The 19,917-nt window shown below is 35.6% G+C and overlaps 2 protein-coding genes across 8 annotated transcripts in view; one reads left to right on the top strand and one right to left on the bottom strand.

Annotated features, from left to right (window-relative positions):
• The window catches only part of RTN1 (reticulon 1), a 521,272-nt gene that overhangs the window by 410,580 nt on the left and 90,775 nt on the right, over positions 1-19,917 (bottom strand). The window lies entirely within an intron of this gene.
• Positions 1-19,917, top strand: part of LRRC9 (leucine rich repeat containing 9) — a 145,530-nt gene that overhangs the window by 86,589 nt on the left and 39,024 nt on the right. For all 7 annotated transcript variants that reach the window (XM_058293331.2, XM_058293332.1, XM_058293330.1 and 4 more), the window contains 6 exons: positions 1,748-1,939; positions 3,118-3,243; positions 5,366-5,500; positions 6,454-6,631; positions 8,959-9,179; positions 12,131-12,253. In XM_058293331.2, coding sequence (XP_058149314.1) covers positions 1,748-1,939; positions 3,118-3,243; positions 5,366-5,500; positions 6,454-6,631; positions 8,959-9,179; positions 12,131-12,253 — 975 coding nt within the window. The remainder of the gene's footprint in view (positions 1-1,747; positions 1,940-3,117; positions 3,244-5,365; positions 5,501-6,453; positions 6,632-8,958; positions 9,180-12,130; positions 12,254-19,917) is intronic.

Genomic DNA, 19,917 nt, shown 5'->3' with positions numbered 1-19,917 from the left:
CCTATAGCCTGTGCTGACTCTAGAGCTCCTTACTCTGCCACCATCTTGCTGGTTGTCCCAACCCCTATATTTTTATGTAACATTTATGTAATCTAAAGTTTCTTTTTTAAAAAATTATTTAATTAATTAAAATTCTCTTTATCTCTTCATTGTTCTTAATCTGAGTTTTATACACCTAAAAAGCAAATTTTATTTACCACAAACTTAAGAAACAAATTAAAGTTTTCAAGAATCTTGGAAATGACTAAGATTGCAATAAACAGGCAAAGACAAGAAAGGAAATAACCAACAAAAGAAAATTAAAAATGGCTAATAAAAATGCATGAAAAGATGTTCAACTTCACAGATAATAATGTAAATTAAAAATAAGGCTCTCTTTTTTACCTTTAAAGTTGGAAATGATGGGTAGAGGTTTGAGAAAATGGGCATCCTCATAGTCAACTATTAGGAGAATAAATTGGTATGATTTTCCTTGAAAACCATTTAACAGTATTTATCAAAAGTCTTAACAGTACAGAAATTCATACCACCATTTCTGTTCTGAAAAAAATAGAATCGCAGTTAAAGTATTGTATTTGAGGATGTTTGTTTCAGAAATATAGCAATTAGGAAAAATGTTTAAAACAATTATATTAATCTATTTATTAGAACATTATACAGTTATGAAAAATCATTTTGAAGAATATTTAATGTTGAAAACTGTTAAAAGGATAAAATTTATATAATATTATCCTTTAAGAAAAGATATGTGTGCATCTAATAAAATAATGTTTTTTTAAAGATTTATTTATTTCTCACCCCTCCCCCCCATCCATTGTCAGTTGTCTGCTCTCTGTATCCATTTGCTGTGTGTTCTTCTGTGTCCGCTTATATTATTGTCAGTGGCACTGGGAATCTGTGTCTCTTTTTGTTACATCATCTTGCTGAGTCAGCTCTCCGTGTGTGTGGTGCCACTCCTCTGCAAGCTGCACTTTTTTCCCACTGGACAGCTTTCCTTACGGGGCACACTCCTTGTTCGTGGGGCTTCTCTATACAGAGGACACCCCTGAGTGGCATGGCACTCCTTGAGCACATCAGCACTGCACGTGGGCCAGCTCATCACACGGGTCAGGAGGCCCTGGGTTTGAACCCTGGACCTCCCATGTGGTAGGCGGACGCTCTATCCATTGAGCCAAAACCACTTCTCAAAATAGTGTTTTTAGTGGTTCTTTCTGAACAACAGGATTATATATGCTTTCTATTTTTCATTTATTTACTATATTTTCCAAATCTCCAACAAAGAACATGCATGGTTTTATTATTTTTTGAAATTATTGAAAATCATTTACTTTTTAAAAAGAAAATTATAGCATAGAATTAATAGGTTCAGTTTCTACCTCTGAAGCTGTACCTTTTTTAACCAGGCTATGGGTTCAAAGGCATGAACAAGATATTAAGAAGTGAAATTCTTTGCTAGGGACTAGTTATTTTGACAATTTCTCTATATAAGATTTTTCTCAATATTCTCTTCTATGAAAACAAACACTGACACTATGTATTCCAAAGGTAAGGTGAAGATTAAGAGAGAATGACTAAATGAAATACCTAGCTCTTTAAGAGAATATATCTGTTAATACCATTATTACGGTATAATTACTGTTTAGGTGTCCTATGAGGATTATCAAAAACCATTTAAAGCACTTAGAGAATTGTAAAGAACCATGTAAATATAAACCACGGTTCTTTTAACATCACTCCTATGTTTCAGTACAACCTTGAATATTTGGATGCAAGCCATAACCATGTGATAACTCTTGAGGGATTTAGAGGTCTGATGAAACTGAAGCACTTAGACTTGAGCTGGAATCAGCTGAAAAAATCTGGTGATGAAATAAATATGTTATGCAAACATACCACAAACCTCCTCACTCTTGATATTCACCATAATCCATGGCAAAAGGTATGCAAGACATGTTTATAAAAAATCAAGCATTTTTATTTCAAAAGTTTTCTTATTGTACTTTACTGTTCAATAATAGCTCAAAATAGGCAAGCTATCTTTGTTTACCTAGAATTCCTTTTTCTTTCATAAATTGAAATAAGTATCAATTAATCAAATGCTACTGCAATAAGAGTCTATAATTTCATGTCAGATTTTGTAACCTCTCTCTCTCACAGTTTGAGAATATTATAACTTTAAGAGTTGTTGGTCTTATTGTCATTTGCAAACTTCTGGAAAGTTTTAAAGCTCAGTATGCTAAACCATACTGTAATGAGGTATGGGAAACAAGAATAACATAATACAGTGAGAGAAGCATACTATTAAGGGAGAAACATAATTTATTACACATCATAATCTATGATTGAAAACATGTTTTGCAATAGTATTTTGTATTATTTGCATTATTTGTTCTCTTTTTTTAAAGTTCAGATGTCTCCTCCTCTCAAAAACTTGAATTATAAAGTCTTCTAGTTCTGCTATGAAAGGAAATTTGATTGAACGTTATTTTTTCTTATCACAAAAAAATATGTAGATTAATGCTCAGTAAATTTCAAGACTTCGCCTTTCCACCTGAATATAAGGCTGTGTTCAACATTTTTTAAAGGGACTAAAGCATGACTAGTACTATGAGACTGACAATATGACTATGATTAAGTTGTATTTCTTCATTTTTCTCAGTAAAATTGAAGAATATTTTTCTTTGGCCAAAGTAGCCTTCCTGAATGATCACAGGGCAGCTATCTCCTTGTTGCCACATTGAGTATCAAGGACTAAAGATCCGTTTTGAATCATACATGGTAGCTTACTTACTAGCTTATGCTGATCTAGATCAACAGTGTAGACACTGCAGCTGTTCTTTTAACATGTTTCACCACAGATACTTTTTAAACAATTTATAGAATTCTCTCCTTCATAAGAGTAGGAATTATCCAACATCAAACATAACAGATTAACTATTAATATAATTTGATTTCAACTATTATTTAAAGAATTAAGCCTTTAATTTTAGATATGTTGAATGAATAATGAAATACGTAATTTTGAATACTGTGGAAAGGAATGAAGAAGCACTCTTTCTCCATGCCACTACATATGTAATATTTTGTGAAAATTAACTTTCTGCTGTTCTTCCCAAGCCAGCCACATTGAGGCTGAGTGTTATTGGCAGATTAAAGACTCTTACTCATTTAGATGGACTCCTCATTTCTGAAGAAGAGGCAATTGCAGCTATGAAATTTATTACTGGAACAAAGATTACTCAGGTTGGATTTTACTGTTTAATATTTCTCATGCTGTTTATAATATCCAAATAATATTTCCCATTCCTGTTATGAAAGTGTTGTATTCTCTTTTAGCATGTTAATATAAAGAATCAATTAATGCATAACAATCATGCCTCTTGAGTTTTTTTCTCTATTTAAATATACTCCATTTAAATAGCAACTGGCTGTATGGACTCCCTTGATAACATCCCTACACACTACCCCAAAACTCCTCTAGGTTAACCCCTTTTTTCCTAGTCACCTGAACTCACCAGAGTCCTTTCTAGTGCCTACATAAAAATAAACAGCACTCTATGGATAAGGTAAGCTTAGAGATCTTGGAAAAGCATTTGTTGAATTATCTTCCTAGTACTGATATTATATTTGTCTGGCTTAAAGGAACAAAATTTGGTAACATGGGAGGGTAGCGTCGAACACATCTATATTATCTAGATTAGGAATGTCATACTTTGGCCTGAATAGCTTTAACAGCCCCAAGTATCTCCACTTTAGTTATCTAGCTGCTTAGTTTTTGTAGAGTATTTGAATTTTAATTCCTTAAACAATGTAATGTTTAATTTTGGATCTATTCAAAGTGAAGCAAAGAAACTTTTTCTGTTGATAACACCCCTGAAGAAGAGTTGGGGATCTACCCTCCCCTACAAACATACTTAAGACAATGTGGTATGGGCAGAGAGACAAGGAGACCAATGGAGCAGAATAGAGTATCTAAAATAGAAATATACATACATGGAAACTTGATAAATGGCAAAGCTGTCTTTGCAGATCAGGGAGGCTATTCAATAAAAGGCTCTGGGACAAGTGTATCAAGGACTTCAATGTAAAAAGCAAAACTGAAATTGTTTTAGAAGAAAATATCAGAGATTATCATCATGACCTTGAGTTAATGAAGAATTTATTAGGCAAGAAACAAAGAGCATAAACCATAAAAGGTGGAATCTCTCTACATTAAAATTAATATATCTCCTTCTCAAAAGACACTGTGAACGAAGTGAAAAGACAAGCTATATACTTGCTACACATCTACCTGGCAAAATATATTCTTTTTATATACTGGAGATACAAAGAAAAGTCAACTAATCGAAAAATGGGCAAAAGATTTGAAAAGACACTTCACAGAAGAGGAAATAAGAACAGCCAATTAACTTAGGATATGATACTCCATGACATTAGAAAATGAACATAAAAACCATGTTGACTTACCAATTTACCACCACTAAATTGGCAAAAATTTTAAAGCCTGACAATACCAGGTTTTAGCAAAGATGTGAAATAAAGGTCACAATTGGTACAACCACTTTGGGGGAAAAATTGGCATTACCTAGTAAAGCTAAAGAGATGCATACCATACAACTCAGAGATTTTACTTATGGGCATATACTTTAAATTGTGTGTATGTACCAGGAGATAAGCACAAGAATATTCATGGTAGCAAGGTTTATAATAGCCAAAAGCTAAAGTCAACTTCAATGTCTATTGACAGAAGAAACGATAAGGGAATACTAAACAGAAGTGAAATGTGAATGAACTATAGCTACAGGCAACAGCTTAGATGAAGTTCATGAATATGATGTTGAGCAAAAAAAGCAAGTCATAGAAGAATGCATACAGTATTGTTCAATTTACATAAAAGCCAAACATATACGAGACTAAATGATACATTGTTTATGGACACAAATCTAGGTATTAAAACAACAAAGAAAATCCAGTAAATGTAGGCATGAATTTTGAGATAGTGATCCACAACTGAGAATTCTGAGAAGAAAAGTGTTAGGATGGGGACCACAGAGAGCTTCCAGAGGATTAGTGATGTTCTTGCTCTTAGGCTGGTTTTGTGGGTGGGTGCATGGGTGTTTGTATTATAATAACCCTTTTACAGTTTTATAAATATTCTGTATGGTTCAGTGTTTTATAAAACAACACAAAATATGAAATATTGAACATGTATCTAGACATTGAAATCAACATTTTAAGGACAAAGAAAATTTCCTGTTTTAAAATTATTCATTGGACCACTCATCTGATGTGGAATTCTACTATATATAAATGAGCCTCTCTATATTATTTCTTTAATTTATTATATATTTTTTTATTTTATCAGTTATCTCTCTTACGATATTCCAGTACTAAAGAGGAGAAACCGCGAATACTTAGTATATGGCCTTCTGCCAAAATTCTGACACAGATTTCAAAGTTAGGACCACATTCACATCTGAGTGGAAACTGGTACTTGAAGGTAAAAGTTAATTTTATTAAACCTAATAGAAAAGCTTAATTTCAACTGATTTTTAGTCATCTTTGATCTATGTATCATAGAGAGGGCACAGATAAGCAAGGGACAGAAAATTGGAAGAGTCAAATTTTAAAAGGGAAGCTAAGTAGTGAGGGCTAGACTTTGATGGTGGTTACCATATATTTAGGAACTTTAGATAAAGCTACACTGTGAAACCAGAGGGCAGAGTCTAATAATAGATCCAAATAGGCCAGAGAACTTTGAAAGCTCAAAGCCAGAGAGCAAGCCAAAAGTCTGGGTGACAAAGTGAAAGGGATCAGGAACCCTGGCAAGCAGATAGGGAAAACAGTCAGAATTCAGCCAAAGATAAAGGAAAATGTAAGGAGCACAAACAGCTTCTGGCTGCATAATTTGTCCTTACACGTCTTGCCAAAGATGGAAGCTGGGCTAAGAGAAGGTGGGCCCTTAGAAATAAAAGATATTAGTGGCATTATTTTTATTATGAGATTTATACAGAAATTGAGCTACAATGCAGGCCCAATGACAGTCTTGGCTGACCACTGGTGTGTTCTGGAATTAGAATGCCCCTTTAAATTTGTCCAAATAGGGCCAATATGGCCAGTCTCTACATCCCTCCATCAATAGAGGCAGCTCTCTGCAGCTAAAGCAATCCCTAAAGCGGGGACTGGCAGCTCTGCTGACAGCACTCCCAGCAGCTGGAAAAGTCCTTCACTGCCAGGGGATCTGACTGGCACAACATATAGTACACTATATATGCTCCTCTTTGGAGTTATAGTCTTGTCAAATTTTACTAATTTGTAAACTAAGAGCTTCACAATATCCTTATTCCCTGAAAGAATTTCTTTGATCTAAACACATTCGACTTCATTTTTATCTTATAACAGTGATTGAATTTATTGGTGAGATTCAGAAGTAACATGTAAATTATTCTACAGATAACTGCCTTAAATTTAGATGGGCAGCATCTCTTTGAAATCACAAATTTAGAAAAATTGGAAAATTTGAAATGGGCATCATTCAGCAACAATAATATAACTAAAATGGAAGGTTTGGAATCCTGTATTAAATTGGAAGAGCTCACATTAGATGGAAACTGCATCTCAAAGATAGAAGGTAAGGTATTTGGGAACATTGGTGTAATAATATATAAAGACCTAAATAAGAACACCAAAAAGAAATAACACTGAGGACAGAATTTCTGAAGAGGAAGGTCCTCAGGCAAATTCCAAGCAAATTTGGGGCAGAATATTCTGAACATCTGTTTTGGGGATCATTGACTAATTGCTATGTATAATGAACCCAACTAACTGACTTTCATCTCCTTTACCTTCCCTTACCTCATCTCTGTGCCAATGTTTACTATCATCTATTGCCAAATTTGGTATATACAAACTAGGTAGTTTGTAGAGTTGAATAAATGAAAAGAAGGAGGTGTGCCTTTGAAAAAAGATATAATGGCTCAGTTCATTTTTCAAAATATAGAACTAATGTTACATTTGGAAGCTGCAGACTGTTTTAATTAAATATTAGAACATACCTTTCTGGGCCAAATACAATAAAAGAGGTTTTCCCTGTCTACCTCATTTTTCAAGCTTCCTGGATTATTCACTGTGTTTAGATTTATGCTCATCTAAATTTAGAAAACAGGAGTTTAAAGGGCATTTTATAAAATATACTAAATTAAATATTTGCTGACATCTTCCCAGCTTTCTTTTGTTCTTACCCCCATATAAAGCTTTGAATCAGGAAAGAAAGTGAAAGCAAACTTCCATGACTTGCTAACAACTTCTTATTCTCCTCCTCCATCTACTCAAAGCAGTAACAAACTCTTAGGGATTAAAAAAATAATATGCCCACATCTGTGCACAATTTGATTGAAAAGGGAAATATGTATCTACAAATGTGGATACACAAATACCTAAATATACATACTTTCCTGGGAATAATCTATTTAGTAACATGGTTGTAAGGCAGGGAAGGTAAGGATTAGAAATTATGCCTGAGAAAGAGACTTGATTTTCATTTTATTCAATTTTAAGTTGTTGAATTAATAATAACATACACATATAAAACTTTTTACAAGAAAATTTTCAAAATTACAAAAATTATATACACAAAAGAAAGTATTAAACATCCTTAACAACATTATATTACATTTTATTTTAATGACTGTTAAAATAAGTTTCTAAAACTTGCTTGATCATAAGAATCACTTAGGGTACTTATTGAATATACAGATTCACAGGTTTCTCCTTTATAGATTTCAACTGAGTAAACCTCAGGGTAGCTCAGGCATCTGTTTATAGAACTTTCCCCAGTCTTCCATTCCCATTTAATAGAGTGTTAGTTTTGCTTGGTGTATACAATTTAGAGCCCTATTTTCTTTTCATCCCCTCCGTAAGCCTAGAAGGGAAGAATCTTCCATTGTGTTTTTCCTACACCCACTTTTCAGAGAGGTTAGAAACTATCCCACTGAACTTGAACAGAGGTTTCTTCTATCCTACCCCCATCTCCTCCCCCACACACACGGATAGGTTTAATATCCTTTTAAGGATTTTTGCTTTGATGATTTTATCCTAGCTTGTCCCAAGTCAATTTGCTTTCACAATTGTGTGGTCCCATGGTAGTGGCTTTTGCAAAAGGTGACTGAGGATAAAATTTATTGAGGGCCTATTATTTGCCAAAAAGCTATAAATGATGCTTTTCAAACTTCATTCCATTTAATTCCTTAACTCCTTATAAGCAAATTTTAGTATGTCCATTTTATTGAGATGCAACAGGCTCAGAGATTAGGTAGATTACATATTGTCCCAAATCTAGTAGTGGTATACTGAAAACCAACTCTGACTCCATAGTTCTTGGATCTATTGATCCTACCCACAGCTATGAAGCTACCATAGATGTGTGTAGGAATTAGGTGTGGTAAGAGGTGCCTTTTTCTAAACTTCTGCCTTAGCATCTTTCTAAGCATACAAAGGTAGAATCAGGCTAAATGGCTCTTTAATACAAAAGATGCCATAATGAGGAATACTTTCCAGAATGTTTTACTCTAGTTCCTTAGTTTTAATGTTTCAAAATGAGGGCTGGTGATTATTTTGAACTGTGTATAGCAGTTTGTATCATTGTGATGGTGAAAATGTTGATTTATTGTATAATTTGAAGGTGAGTTGAAAGCAAAATTCTGTATTTCCTGCATGCTTCCTTTTCTTATCACCTAGGAAAGATTGAATCTACTTAGAAATTCAAAAATGGAACTTAGTATATAGATGGGGTTTTAGACAAGTTTGTATTCTTCTGAAACAGAGGGAAAATATGATTTATATATTCCTTAAAACTATTAGAACTTAGAAAAAGAATAACAATAAAATGACCAACAGGTTAGTTTTTTAATTAATCTTTTAGTCCATCTGAATGTTTTCTAAATTTGCTCATTTTTCTAGGCATTTCAAAGATGACTAAATTAACGCACCTCAGCATGAATAATAATCTTCTAACTGGTTTGGAAAAGCATACTTTTGATAACATGCTTCATCTTCACTCCCTTTCTCTCGAGAACAACAGAATCACTTCATTGAGTGGTCTACAAAAAGTTTTTACTCTAATTGAATTATACATAAGCAATAACTATATTGCTCTCAATCAAGAGATCTACAGTTTAAAGGTGACCATCAGGGGAGTAATTATTTGTTATTTAAAATAAATATATTTTAAATGTTCTTTTTACTATGAATTAATATATGGTCACTATGCAGAACTTGAAAAATACAGAAAAAATGAAGATAAAAATCAAGAATAACCAGATTTACTAAAATGTGATTGCATTTAATTTATGTATACATGCAAACATGTGTATGTGTAACCATAATGTCCCAAGTTGGTAACCTTCTAGAATAACTTTTTAAATAATTAAAATAACCCAAGCCCCATCCTTCCTAACTAATGCCTTCCTTAAAATTTCCAAATATTCCCCAAACTGGCTGGAGAATAGGATGCTTTAGCATTCTCCTCTTCTTTCCCCCACCTCTTGTTGTTGTTTGCACTCATTGTCTACTCTCTGTGTTCGTTCACTGTTGTTCTTTCTGTGTCTACTTGTCTTTTTTCTTCTCATCTTTATCTTTAGGAGGCACTGGGAACCAATCCCAGGACCTCTGGTATGGGAGAGAGGCACTCAGTTACTTTGCATCTCCCTTTGTTGCATCATCGCTCTGCGCCAGCTCTCAGCAGCACACGCCACCAGCTCTCCACAGTGCGAGCCAGCTTGCTGTCACCAGGAGGCCCCAGGAACCGAACCCAAGGCCTTCCATTTGGTATATGGGAACCCAATCACTTGAGCTACATCCATTTCCCTCTCCTGTCCTTAGTACAATTCTTGATTACCTTTTCTTTTTCTTACTGGTGTCCCTGACTTGGTCAAATTTGCAGCACTTTGTTCTTTTTAAGTCTGCAAAGTATCTCTAATTCAAGACTACTTGTGTAACAGGATTTACAGAATTTTTGAGCTAAATGGAGGATTAGTACAATGCAGAACAGAAATTCACTTCAAATGTATTGTCTGACTTCATTTTTCTAAAGTTCAATGGTCATATCCTACCACGTTGTGTCTCACACTTGCCTCATTCCTTCTGCTGATACCATATTGCTAGTACTTGATCTTCAACCAAAAACTTGTGTCCATTTCCTATCTTTCCTTAAATTCAGCTTTCTTTCCATTCTACTTCTCTGAAATAACTATATCTGCTAAAGCAAAGGGTTTAGAAGATATAGTTATATCTTCTAAAGCAACCTAATCAACCACAATAACAGCAAAACAAAAGAGTAGTTTTTATTCCCTCATAAAGCAACTTCTCCCATCCTCTCCTTCCTACTCAGTGTTCTTCCTTCACGACAAAGGCACATCAAGGTGTCTTGATCAGCAACACATTTTATCTTAGGATGAATTCTGCCCCTTTTCTCAGAAAGCAGAAGTGCTTCAGTCAGTCTTAGCCCTTTTTAAAAGGCAGTTTTTTATTCCTTTTATATCTGTATGTACACATACTTACATTTACTAGGACATTATTCTATAAGCAAAACATATTGTTTTAATCAAAGCAAAGTTCCTTCTAAGCCTTTTCCACTGATAGATAATACATTTAGCACCAGTACTCTCCTAAGAGGGATTTATATCATAATATAGACCACTAAAATATTGCACAAAATCATCCCTTAGTGGTCTGAATGGGTAATTGCTCTTAAAAGCATCTAAATTATGTATGAATTGATAAACGGATTCTTATATTAAAACTCAAGGTTATCTACTGACTTCTGACTTCTGACTCACTGTCAGGATTGTGGTCACATGGATTAAGGCACACCTTGATTGCATTTGGCCTCATTTAATAGGATTTTTCCTATTCACAAATGAGTCCATACTTTAATTAATAATAACATCTTCAAAGTCCTATTTACGAATGGGTTCTCACCCACAGGAACATGGATTAAGACTTAAACTTGTCTTTTGTGGGGACACAATTCAATCCCCAACATTATCAAACACAGCAAAGCCTCTAGAGCAAGGGTTCTTAACAAGGAGTGTGAGCTTGAATTGAAATTAAAAAAAAAAAAAAGCATGATTCTTGCGGGGATGTGTTGGTGTGGGTGTGATATATTTATTAAATAATGCACAGTATAGTGTGGACTTAGTAAGGGGCCTGTGGTTTTCACCTGGCTAGCAAAGAGGTCCGAGAAACAAAAAAGGTTAAGAATCCCTGCTCTAGAGTTTGCCAACATCTTATGGCAGTAGAGTGAAAAACGGACTTAGGCAGACAGTCTTTCTTTCCCTTAATTTCTTTCTGGAATAGAACAAATGATTCCAGAGGCCAATGATACATGCTTGAATTTTTACTAGGTCTTGTTTGTTCAATTTAGACTTTAGATTAGGATTCACCCTCACTGTTAGGCAGAAACAAACTTTCCTGCCTGAGGAAAATAGCAGCAGTGAATTTATTTCTTGATAAACACTTGCTGATTTCAAGATGGTTAAGGGATTTGTCCCATTTTCTGAACTTGTCCTAAATGTGTGTGAGTGTGTGTGTGTGTTGGGGAGGGGCAATTATAAAAGTCCTTTCAAATTTCATCCATGGAGAGGCTACTTCTCGCATCATTCAATGAGACATTACAAGAAAGACATTACAAGAAAACTACAGACCAATATCCCTCATGAACATAGGTGCAAAAGTTCTGAACAAAATTCTAGCAAATTGAATCCAAGATTAGATTAAAAGGATAATATATGACCAAACTAACCGACAGGGCAGAAAGCAGAGGAGTTGTTGGGGTTTGTGGAGGAGGGAAAGGGAGGAATTATAAAGGGTCCTAAGGAAATTTTTAGAGGTGATGGATATGCTTACTATCTTGTTTGTGGTAATAGTTTTACAAGTATATACATATGTCAAAATGTTTCAAATTGTTCAAGTATGTGCAGTTTATTGTTAGCCAATTATAGCTCAATAACTCTGTTCTTAAAAAACAAAAAAAAATTAAGGATGGTTAAACTTTTAAGGGAAAATAAAACTTGCTAGAATATGACATTATATACACACACATACACTTACACGTGTATTTTTTTTTACCTAGGGTTTATGCAACCTGGTCATTCTAGATATGTATGGAAATATTGTTGTATGGAATCAAGAAAACTACCGGTTGTTTGTAATATTCCATCTTCCAGAACTGAAAGCTTTGGATGGAATCTCAATTGTAAGTTGTTCTATGACTTACATTATAGCATTTGGTCCAAACTGCATATTTAAATATCCCAAGTGCATAATCACTTTAAGCATTGCTTTATCACTAATATGATACACAAAATATTAAAATGTAGGTCACCAAAGCACGTTTTCTCCTCTGGTCTATTCTTAAATGTCTAAATTGAGGTGCAGGGGAGGAATGCTGGGGCTCACATTCACACCCACTGAATTCAGTACCTAAAAAGTAAAGAGCACAATTTTATGGGACAGGGTAGAAGAAACTATGGTCTGGAACCCTACCATCCTCCTAAGCCTAAAATAGTTTCCTATTTTCTAAAAAATATATAGTTGCTAATATTTAAGAAAAATATATTTAAATCAACAAATGATATGTCAACCTTACTGGTAGACTGTAAAGAAAAATACAGAGCATAACACTGAATATGAAAACATTGTTTAGAAACGTGGATTCTATAACAAGAAAAGTCACACAAGGCTTCTGCTTTACATATAACAGGGCAAGTAGCTGACAAAAGGTTTCCCTGTAAAATGTTACCTAGCTACCATCAGACGAAAAAAACTCATCCAATGTTCTAGACATTTGAGAGAGAGTTCATGATTATTTGGACCCTTTGAGGTATTGTTTTAGGACTCTCTTCAGATGAAGAATCTAAAACACTCTCCCTTCAACTCATACAAATACCCTAGCATCTTATACACTGGGTTTTATTTAGGTGTCAGCTCTCACTGAAGAATGTTTTTAACATAGTTATATAAAACCAGTGCTGCATTTTCTCTAGTGATTGTTATTGAGGATCCTTTGAATAGGGCACATGAGAAAGTACTTTTAGAGATAAATGTAGGAAAAACATTTTTCCCATAAGGAAAATCATGTTCTCCTTACTGACAATGAGAATTATTTAACTATTTTCCTTTAAATTTTGTCTGTCTTAAAGCTCAGAACCAAATTTATGGCTTAATAATAGAAACTCTTTAGGACCTTATGGTCTGTCTATCCTTATCCCCAGTTTTGACTTTGATCTTAATTTATATTGCTCTTGATCTTAATTTTCTTTATTTATGATTTGTATTTTCCTATGTGATTATATGTGTTTCCTGTAAGTTGCCACAGATTCTTTGTGGAATGTGATTTGAGGACTAGACTGAGGATTTAAATGAGAGTTAATGGGAAGGCATTGAAAAACTTTACTTAAGAGAGTGACATATTGTTACATATTCAGAACGGTGAATTAAGAAATTTAAACTAATGGCAGTGCTTACATTGAGAGAAGATCAGTAGGAGGCTATTATAATTGTCCAGGAGAGAGGTAATAAAAGTCTAAATAAGGAAGAAGTGATTTTAAAGCCAGAACTAAAAGATGCCAAAAATATTGGGGATAGTTGACAGAACTTGGCAATCAATTGGATTTGAAGGACAAGAAAATGGAAGAGAAGTAGATGTCTATAAGGTTTGAGTCTAAGCCAATAAGAGGTATCATAACAAATATGATTACCGAAAGAAGAACAGATTTCAGGAATAAGATTATTGACTAGTGTTGGGCACACTAAGTTTTCTATGACAGTGTATCATCTGACTGGAAGTACCAAATAGGCATTTGAAATCTTGAGACCAAATTTGGATATGGAAATTTACATTTGTTTAGATTTGGAAGTAATTTGAAGAGAGTTGCTAGTTAAAACTAAAGCATACCTACTATTGCCTATGGAAAGAGAGTAGAGAAAGTAATCTAAGTGAGACTTTAATACTTCCATTTTGGGAATGTGAAGAGGAAAACAATCTACAAAAAGTGGGTGTAGAGAGAGGTAGAAGAACAATATAATTCTAGAGTGTTTGAGATGTGAATGGACTTTAGAAATGACATAGTCTAAATCCTTTATTTTATAGATGAGCACAAAGAGCCCCAGAAAAGTTAGTGGTGACTTGTTGCAAGTTACACAAATATTTAATGGCAAAATGTGGACAGCTGAGCTTCACTCTGTCCAGCGTTCTACAGACATATACTCACTCTGGCTTCTTTGAGTGGGATAATGGGAACTGAGGGAGGATGAAGAATATGAAGATTAAAAAGCAGCCTCGGGAAGCGGATTTGGCTCAACTGATAGAGTGTCCGCCTACCATATGGGAGGCCCACAGTTCAAACCCAGGGCCTCCTGACCCGCGTGGTGAGCTGGCCCATGCGCAGTGCTGATGCGCACAATGAGTGCCATGCCACGCAGGCGTATCCCCCATGTAGGGGAGCCCCACACACAAGGAGTGCGCCCCGTAAGGAGAGCCACCCTGTGCAAAAAAAAGCACAGCTTTCCCAGGAGTGGCGCCACATACACACAGAGTTGATGCAGCAATATGACACAACAACAAAAAAAAGAGACACAGATTCCTGGTGCTACTGACAAGAATGCAGCAGACACAAAAGAACACACAGCAAATGGACACAGAAAGCAGACAATGGGGAGGGCGGGGAGAGAAGAAAAAGAAAAAAAGAAAAAGGTGCCGTGGTGGTTGGTTTCATTTTATCCCTCTTTATACATATTTCTGTTTCTAAAAGATCATTTTTGTGTTAAAAATTCATGTTCTCAATTCAGATGAGGTTTTAATGGAAAAAGAAGTGAGTTTGAATAAAAGTAGATCAAATAATTTATCTGTTTCATTTAGGTCAAGTTCAAACCATTAATCTAAAATGGGAAAATGGGTTTGCAAACAATGACCTGTGGACTAAATGTGATCCGTTACATGGTTTCATGAATAAGTTTTATTGAAACACAGCCACGCCTCTTTGTTGATGTATAACCTCTGGCTGCTTTCATGCTGTAATGCAACAGAGAACATATTGCCCATAAAACTTATCTATTTACTCTCCGACATTTTATAGAAAAAGTTTTCCAACTCCTGATTTAGAAGAACACTGATCAAACTTTTTATAATTATGATAAATGCAAAACAATGGTATTTCTAAGGTTCAGTTAGTATGTTTCTTTTGAACTCTTTCAAGATTGTATTATCCAGAGTTCAATCAGAGAAGGAGAACAAATAGGAAATGTACATATTAAAAGATTTATTATAAGGAATTGCCTTTCATGATTGTAGGGCCTGGCTAAATAAGACAGAAATCTATAGGGTAGACTAGTTGGAAGGGAAGATTTTGAGCAGACTGAGACACAGTCATGGTCCAAAGTTATTGTGCATAGGTGGACTTTTTTCTCTCTTTTTCGGAAATCTACACCCTGCTTTTATGGCCTTTCAACTACTTGAATGAGTCAGGTCTAGCCAAATTATCAAGGATAATCTTATAATTATTATATAAAGTCAACGAAATAGGAGCTTTGATTACATCTGCAAAATACCTTCGCACTAATACCTAGATACAGTTTGATAGAATAACTGGAGACTGTAGCCTAGCCAAGTTGACACACCAAAAAAAGCTATTGCTATCCATCCCTTGTCAAGTTGACACTGATACACATTTCTTTAAAGATTCACAGGAAGTTGCAAAAATAATACAGAGAGGATCAATGTACACATCAACCTATTGGTTGATGGTGCTATTGAGTTCTTCTGTATCCTTGCTGATTTTCTGTTAAGTTATTCTGTTAATTGTTGAGAGAAGGGTATTGAAGTCTCCAACTGTAAATGTGGATTTGTCTATTTCTCTTCTCAATTCTATCATTTTTTGATTCATGTGTTTTTCAGCTCTGTTGTTTGGTGTTGCTGTATCTTCATGGTGGATTGATCCTTTTATCATTATGTAATGTCCCTTTCTGTCCTTGGTAATTTACTTTGAAGCCTACCTTTTCCAATTTTAATAGACCCACTTCTGCTTTCCTTTTATTCATGTTTGCATGGTATATCTTTTGTCATCCTTTTCATTTCAACCTGCCTGTATCACTATATTTGAATCGAGTTTCTAGTAGACAGCATACAGTTGGGTCATGATGTTTTTTAATCCACTTGCCAATCTCTGTTTTTTAGTTGGTGAATGTAGACCAATTGTATTTACTGTTATTATTGACATGTGTTTTAGTTTCCTAGGCTGCCTTAGCAAATACCATGAAATGGGTCAGATTAAGCAATGGGAATTAATTATCTCGCGATTTTGAGAGTGGAAAAACAAAGGTATCATCAAGACGATGCTTTCTCCCCAAAGACTGTGGCATTCTGGGGCTGACTGCCAGTGGTGCATGCCTCCCCTGTAACATGCCAAGTCACATGGTGATGTCTCCTGGTTGCCTTTCCACTTCTTTGCTTCCTGTGGCTTTCTCTTTCTTTCTCTGTCTGTCTGAATTTCATTCTCTTATAAAGGACTCCCATAATAGGATTAAAATCCATCCTGATTGAGGTGGGACTGAACTTAACTGAAGTAGCCTCATCAAAAGGTCCTACTTACAATAGATTTACACCCATAGGAATGGATTAATAATTTTTTCTTTTTAAAAATATTTATTAATTTGGGATAAATTTTTTCTCTCTCTTTTTTTTAAAATGTAACATTCAAAAAATATAAGGTCCCAATGTATGCCACACCCCCCTCACCCCACTCCTCCCACATCAACAATCTCTTTCATCATAGCGGCACATTCATTGCATTTGGTGAATACATTTTGGAGCACTGCTGCACCACATGGATAATGATTTACATTGTAGTTTACACTCTCCCCCAGTCTACCCAGTGGGCCATGGCAGGACATACAGTGTCCAGTATCTGTCCCTGCAGTACCACCCAGGACAACTCCAAGTCCTGAAAATGCCCCCACATATCTCTTCCTCTCTCTCCCTACCCTCAGCAGCTACCGTGGTCATTTTCTCCACATCAATGCTGCAATTTCTTCCATTACTAATCACAATAGTTCCATAGTAGAATATCAATAAGTCCAATCTAGTCCATACTCTATTCCTCCATCCTGTGGACCCTGGGATGGTTATGTCCACTCCACTTCTATATTGAGAGGGGGCTTAGATTCCACATGGAAGATGGATGCAATTCTCCTACTTGCAGTTGTAGGCACTCTTGGCTCCCTGGTGTGGTGGTTGACCTTCTTCACCTCCCTGTTAGCTGGCTGGGGTAAGTCCAATAAACCAGAGGGTAGGAGTTGCAAGTCTGGTGAGGCTCAGGGCCCAGCTGTCACATGGAGAGTCCAGAGATTCAGGTCTCCTGAGTATACAGCCACCCCAGTGCCAACCACAGGTTGGAATGGATTAAATCTAAGAACATGTTTTTCTGGGGTACTTCAGACTACAGCTTCAAACTACCACATTAGGGTTTAAGTCTGCCGTTTCAGTTTTTGTTTTCTGTATGTTCTCTCTGTGTTTTTTGTTTTTTTTTTTTCCTGCCTTCCTGGGAGCTGCTTGAACATTTTTTAGAATTTCATTTTGACTTATCTATAGTGCTTTTGAGTATATTTGCATATATTATTTAGTGGTTGCTCTAAGTGTTGCATTACAAATTATATATTTGTCATGCAAATATATCATGCATAGTGTCAACATTTTACTAGCTTGAGTGAGGTGTAGAAAGCTTAACTCCATTTAAGTCGATTTCTCTTCCCCTATTTGTAAAATCATTTTCTCAGATATTTCCTCTACCTAAATTGAGAATCACATCAGACAATAATTTTTTATTTAACCATCAAAGATGATTTAGAAAACTCAAGAAAAGAAAAGTCTTATATTTACCCATATTTTTACTCTTAGCATTGTGCTTTCTTTTCTGGTGTTCCAAAATTTCTTCATTTTTTTTCACTTTTTTTCTGTTTTAAGAAATTCCTTTACCCATTATTTTAGGATTAAGTCTCCTGACCACAAATTCTCTGAGTTTTCCTTAATCTGAGAATTTCTTGATTTCTTCTTCGTTTCTGAACGATATTTTCTCTCGATATTGGATTCTGGGTTGACCTTTTTTTCCTTTCTTGACTTAAAAAATATGCTACTTCCTTCTAGCTTCCATAGTTTCTGATGAGAAATCTACTGTTATTTCAAATGCTTTTCTTTTACAGGTGTAGATAAGATTTAATTTCTCTCACTGCTTTCAGGGTTTTTTCCCTTTGTCTTTAGTTTTCTGAAGTTTGGTTATGATATATTTCAACATGAATTTCTTGGACTTGTCCTATTTGGGTTTTTCTTGGAATCTGTAGGTTTATGCCTTTTGCAGCCATTGTTTCTTAAAATACTTTTTCAGCCCCACCCTATTTCTCCTTTTCTTATAGGACACTAAAAATACTACTGTTAAATCTTTTTTTATGGTCCCACAAGATTGATATACTCTGTCTTGGTAAGGTGAGATTCTGTTATTTCTCTTTTTTCCACTTGTATTTACTCTATAATTCAGATTGGGTAATTTTTAATATTCTATCTTCATATTCTCTGATTCTTCTGTCCTCTCTATTCTCCTTTTTTTTTCTTTAAAAGATTTATTTTATTTATTTCTCTCCCCTTACCCCCCAGTGTCTGCTCTCTGTGTCCATTCGCTGTGTGTTCTTCTGCATCTGCTTGCATTATTTAGTGCACTGGGAAACTGTGTCTCCTTTTTGTTACGTTATATTGCTACATCAGCTCTCCATGTGTGCGGCACCACTCCTGGGCAGGCTGCACTTTTTTCACATGGGGTGGCTCTCTGTATGGGGCATACTCCTTGTGCGTGGGGCACCCCTGCACAGGGACATCCCTGCGTGGCACAGCATTTCTTGTGTGCAGCAGCACTGCATGTGGGCCAGCTCACCACACAAGTCAGGAGGCCCTGGGTATCCAACCCTGGACCCTCCATATGGTAGATGGATGCTCTACCAGTTGAGCCATGTCTGCTTCCCTCTATTCTCCTTTTAAGCCCATGCATTGAGTTTATTTAGGTTATTGTATTTTTTAATTCTTAAACTTCCATTTGGCTATTCTTTATATCTTCTGTTTCTTTGCTGACACTTTTTAATATCTTTGCTGAGACATTCTATTTTTCTTTTGTTTCAAGCATATTCATAATTTCTCATTGAAGCATTTTTATGATGGCTTTTTTGAAATCCTTGTCAGATCATTCTACATCTGTATCATTTCAGTGTTGGTATTTGTTTATTGTCTTTTCTCATTCAAGTTGAGATTTTCCTGGTTCTTAGAATGACAAGTGATTTTCAGGTGTATCCTGGTCATTTGGAGTATTATGTGATGAGAGCAGGTATTTTATTTAAATGATATTTCGGTAAACCTCCCATGACACTGCACCAGTGTTCTCTTTGCTCTCAGGTGGGGGGAAGAAATCCAAGTTCTCTACTTGGTCTCTATTGATACCTGGCAGTGAGGAACCTCATTACTGCTAGGCTGCAGCAGGACTACATGCTCCCCACTAGGCATCCTGGCTGAGAGTGGCAGAGAGGTCTCATTATTGCTCCACTGACAACTTGTTACTTCCAGGTACAAGTGGAAATCCAGGGTCCCCAATTGGTCTCCATTTATACTTTGGGAAGGTGTTGCTGCTGGGGGCGGGGAAGTGAATGAAAATCCAGGCTTCCCACTTAGCAGAGAGGAGGCAAAAGGATGCCTTGTTACAGCTGGACAAGGATGGAAGCCCAGGGTCCCCATTCTGCTTTTGCTGATGGGGATGGGAGTAGGTAGGGCCTCAGTACATTCTGTGATGTTTGGCTAGAATAGGATGTTTATTATCTAATAGTTTTCTG

The sequence above is a fragment of the Dasypus novemcinctus genome, chromosome 3, assembly GCF_030445035.2.
Source record: "Dasypus novemcinctus isolate mDasNov1 chromosome 3, mDasNov1.1.hap2, whole genome shotgun sequence".
Taxonomy (NCBI): domain Eukaryota; kingdom Metazoa; phylum Chordata; class Mammalia; order Cingulata; family Dasypodidae; genus Dasypus; species Dasypus novemcinctus.
Note: the sequence above shows the minus strand (reverse complement) of the source record. Positions and strands in the feature narration are given on the sequence as shown.